The 2500-nt window shown below is 45.7% G+C and overlaps 1 protein-coding gene across 1 annotated transcript in view; it reads left to right on the plus strand.

The window, feature by feature from the left end:
* Positions 1 to 2500, plus strand: part of LOC308381659 (multiple PDZ domain protein) — a gene marked incomplete at both ends in the record, with an annotated part of 38035 nt that overhangs the window by 29259 nt on the left and 6276 nt on the right. Inside the window, 4 exons of the mRNA XM_080859246.1 lie at positions 475 to 677; positions 970 to 1061; positions 2261 to 2300; positions 2393 to 2500. The exon at positions 2393 to 2500 is cut by the window's right edge and continues 234 nt beyond it. Of these exons, the coding sequence (XP_080715372.1) occupies positions 475 to 677; positions 970 to 1061; positions 2261 to 2300; positions 2393 to 2500 (443 nt within the window). The remainder of the gene's footprint in view (positions 1 to 474; positions 678 to 969; positions 1062 to 2260; positions 2301 to 2392) is intronic.

Here is a 2500-nt window from a genome sequence, read left to right on the forward strand (position 1 = left end):
ACGCACAGAAACGGACAGAAACACTTCCAGACGCCCCGCAGACCGCTCCAGAAAGACCCGACATGCCAGCCCAATTTGGACCAAGCTGTGATGAGGAGTTAGCTGCCTTGTGGAGTATGTTGAAATGCTTTTGTATGTATGTGTGTGTGTGTGTCTATGTGTGTGCGTGTTGTGGGTGGTGTGTGCTTTTTCATTAACAGATTTATGTGTGTATGTGTGTGGGTGTGTGTCAAAGCAGGTTAGGGTGTGGGAGTTCGGGTGTAGTTGCAATCAGTAGGCTATAGGACATGTTGAGGTCAAATATATAGGGAACGCTAAAGCTATAAAGCAACCCAAGAACTGTATGCCTGTTTACATATCAGCAATGTCCCCCCTCTCTCTCTCGCTCTATCCCTCTATCCCTCTCTCTCTTTATCCCTCTCTCTCTCTCTCTCTCTCTCTGTGTTTGTGTGTAAATGATTGTGTTTCCTGTAGAGCGAATGCTGCAGAGGTACGGTAGTTTGCCGGGTGAGCTGTTGATGATTGAGCTCACCCAGGGCAGCGAGGGGTTGGGTCTGCAGCTGGTGGGGAACAGGGATGGTTCTAGCTCCACTATCAGCATCTACGTCGGGGCCATGGACCCTCAAGGAGCCGCTGCCGGGGACGGACGCCTCAGAGTGGGAGATGAACTTCTGGAGGTCAGCGGTCAAGACAAACAAGGCTGACTTCAGTCAGTCAGTTTTTTTATTAGCACAAACGACACACAGTAACACACACGTGCATATACAGTAAAGTGGTGATCAGGACACACACAAACACACACGCACGCAGTGACAGCATCTTCTGAAATGTGTTTTCTGATCCTGCATATTTATGCAGTCACTGTCAGTCGTAGCTGAAACATAATAAATAACACACATTTCCTGCATTGCGGTTGTGGTCTATAAAGGAAGGGACTTTTTGGTCCTTTTGATTGTGTTTCTATAACAGATTAATGGACAGATTCTATATGGCCGCAGTTATCAGAACGCCAGCACCATCATCAGTAGCGCTCCAGCTAAAGTCCGAATCATCCTCATCAGGTACCACAGCTGACAGACGCTTCTCCTCAAGGACTGTTACTTCTCCCCAATGACTGTTACTTCTCCCCAAGGACTGTTACTTCTCCTTAAGGACTGTTACTTCTCCTTAAGGACTGTTACTTCTCCCCAATGACTGTTACTTCTCCCCAAGGACTGTTACTTCTCCTTAAGGACTGTTACTTCTCCCCAAGGACTGTTACTTCTCCTTAAGGACTGTTACTTCTCCCCAAGGACTGTTACTTCTCCTCAAGGACTGTTACTTCTCCCCAAGGACTGTTACTTCTCCTTAAGGACTGTTACTTCTCCCCAAGGACTGTTACTTCTCCTCAAGGACTGTTACTTCTCCCCAAGGACTGTTACTTCTCCCCAAGGACTGTTACTTCTCCTTAAGGACTGTTACTTCTCCTTAAGGACTGTTACTTCTCCTTAAGGACTGTTACTTCTCCCCAATGACTGTTACTTCTCCCCAAGGACTGTTACTTCTCCTTAAGGACTGTTACTTCTCCTCCAGGACTGTTACTTCTCCTTAAGGACTGTTACTTCTCCTTAAGGACTGTTACTTCTCCTCAAGGACTGTTACTTCTCCCCAAGGACTGTTACTTCTCCCCAAGGACTGTTACTTCTCCCCAAGGACTGTTACTTCTCCTCAAGGACTGTTACTTCTCCCCAAGGACTGTTACTTCTCCCCAAGGACTGTTACTTCTCCTTAAGGACTGTTACTTATCCCCAAGGACTGTTACAAATGTACAAATAGTAACAATAAACAGACTAACTAACAGTGCATTTAATTCAGTCAAGTCCTTCTGTAGATTAGACCAGGTCAAATAGTTATAGGATGAGCACTGCATATGGGCGTGTTTGCAGTCTTTTACAGTGGAACGCTAGTTATCAGTCTTTCAGTGTACTGCTTGAAGATCAGCCCGTGCTGCTGATGTTGCTGTGCTCTGCTTGTTGAGCTAGAAGATATTTTTAACATGAAAGGGCCTCTGCTCCTAGTGGGGCTTAGGCTTTGCAGTCGGAACATTTCTGTTCTTTGTTTGTCATTAGAGTAGCATACACCAATTATGATGAAATGTGTAACAAAACAGTTCTTTTAAGTTGATCACATGCATATTGTTGTGCTCTATATCCCTAACTTCAAACACACTTTCCAAATGTATCAGAGCCTTATAATTATTATTTTTTTTTCCCCCAACTAGAAATAAGGAGGCACTACAACACGTAGCCCTTGGGCCAAAGGTGAGATTACATTCCATGGGCATTTTGCTGAGCTACTAGCTGTTGTCTCTCTTTTTTTAATGTTTGTTTGTTTGTTTCCTGGCATTGTGTAGCGTGACGCAGGCTCCATGATGCCTCCAGGACCAGTGGATGTGTGTGTGCCGCGAGGTGTGATGCCTCCAGCACCAGTGGATGTGTGTGTGCCGAGAGGTGTCCAGCAG

The sequence above is a fragment of the Sprattus sprattus genome (assembly GCF_963457725.1).
Source record: "Sprattus sprattus genome assembly, chromosome: 20".
NCBI lineage: Eukaryota > Metazoa > Chordata > Actinopteri > Clupeiformes > Clupeidae > Sprattus > Sprattus sprattus.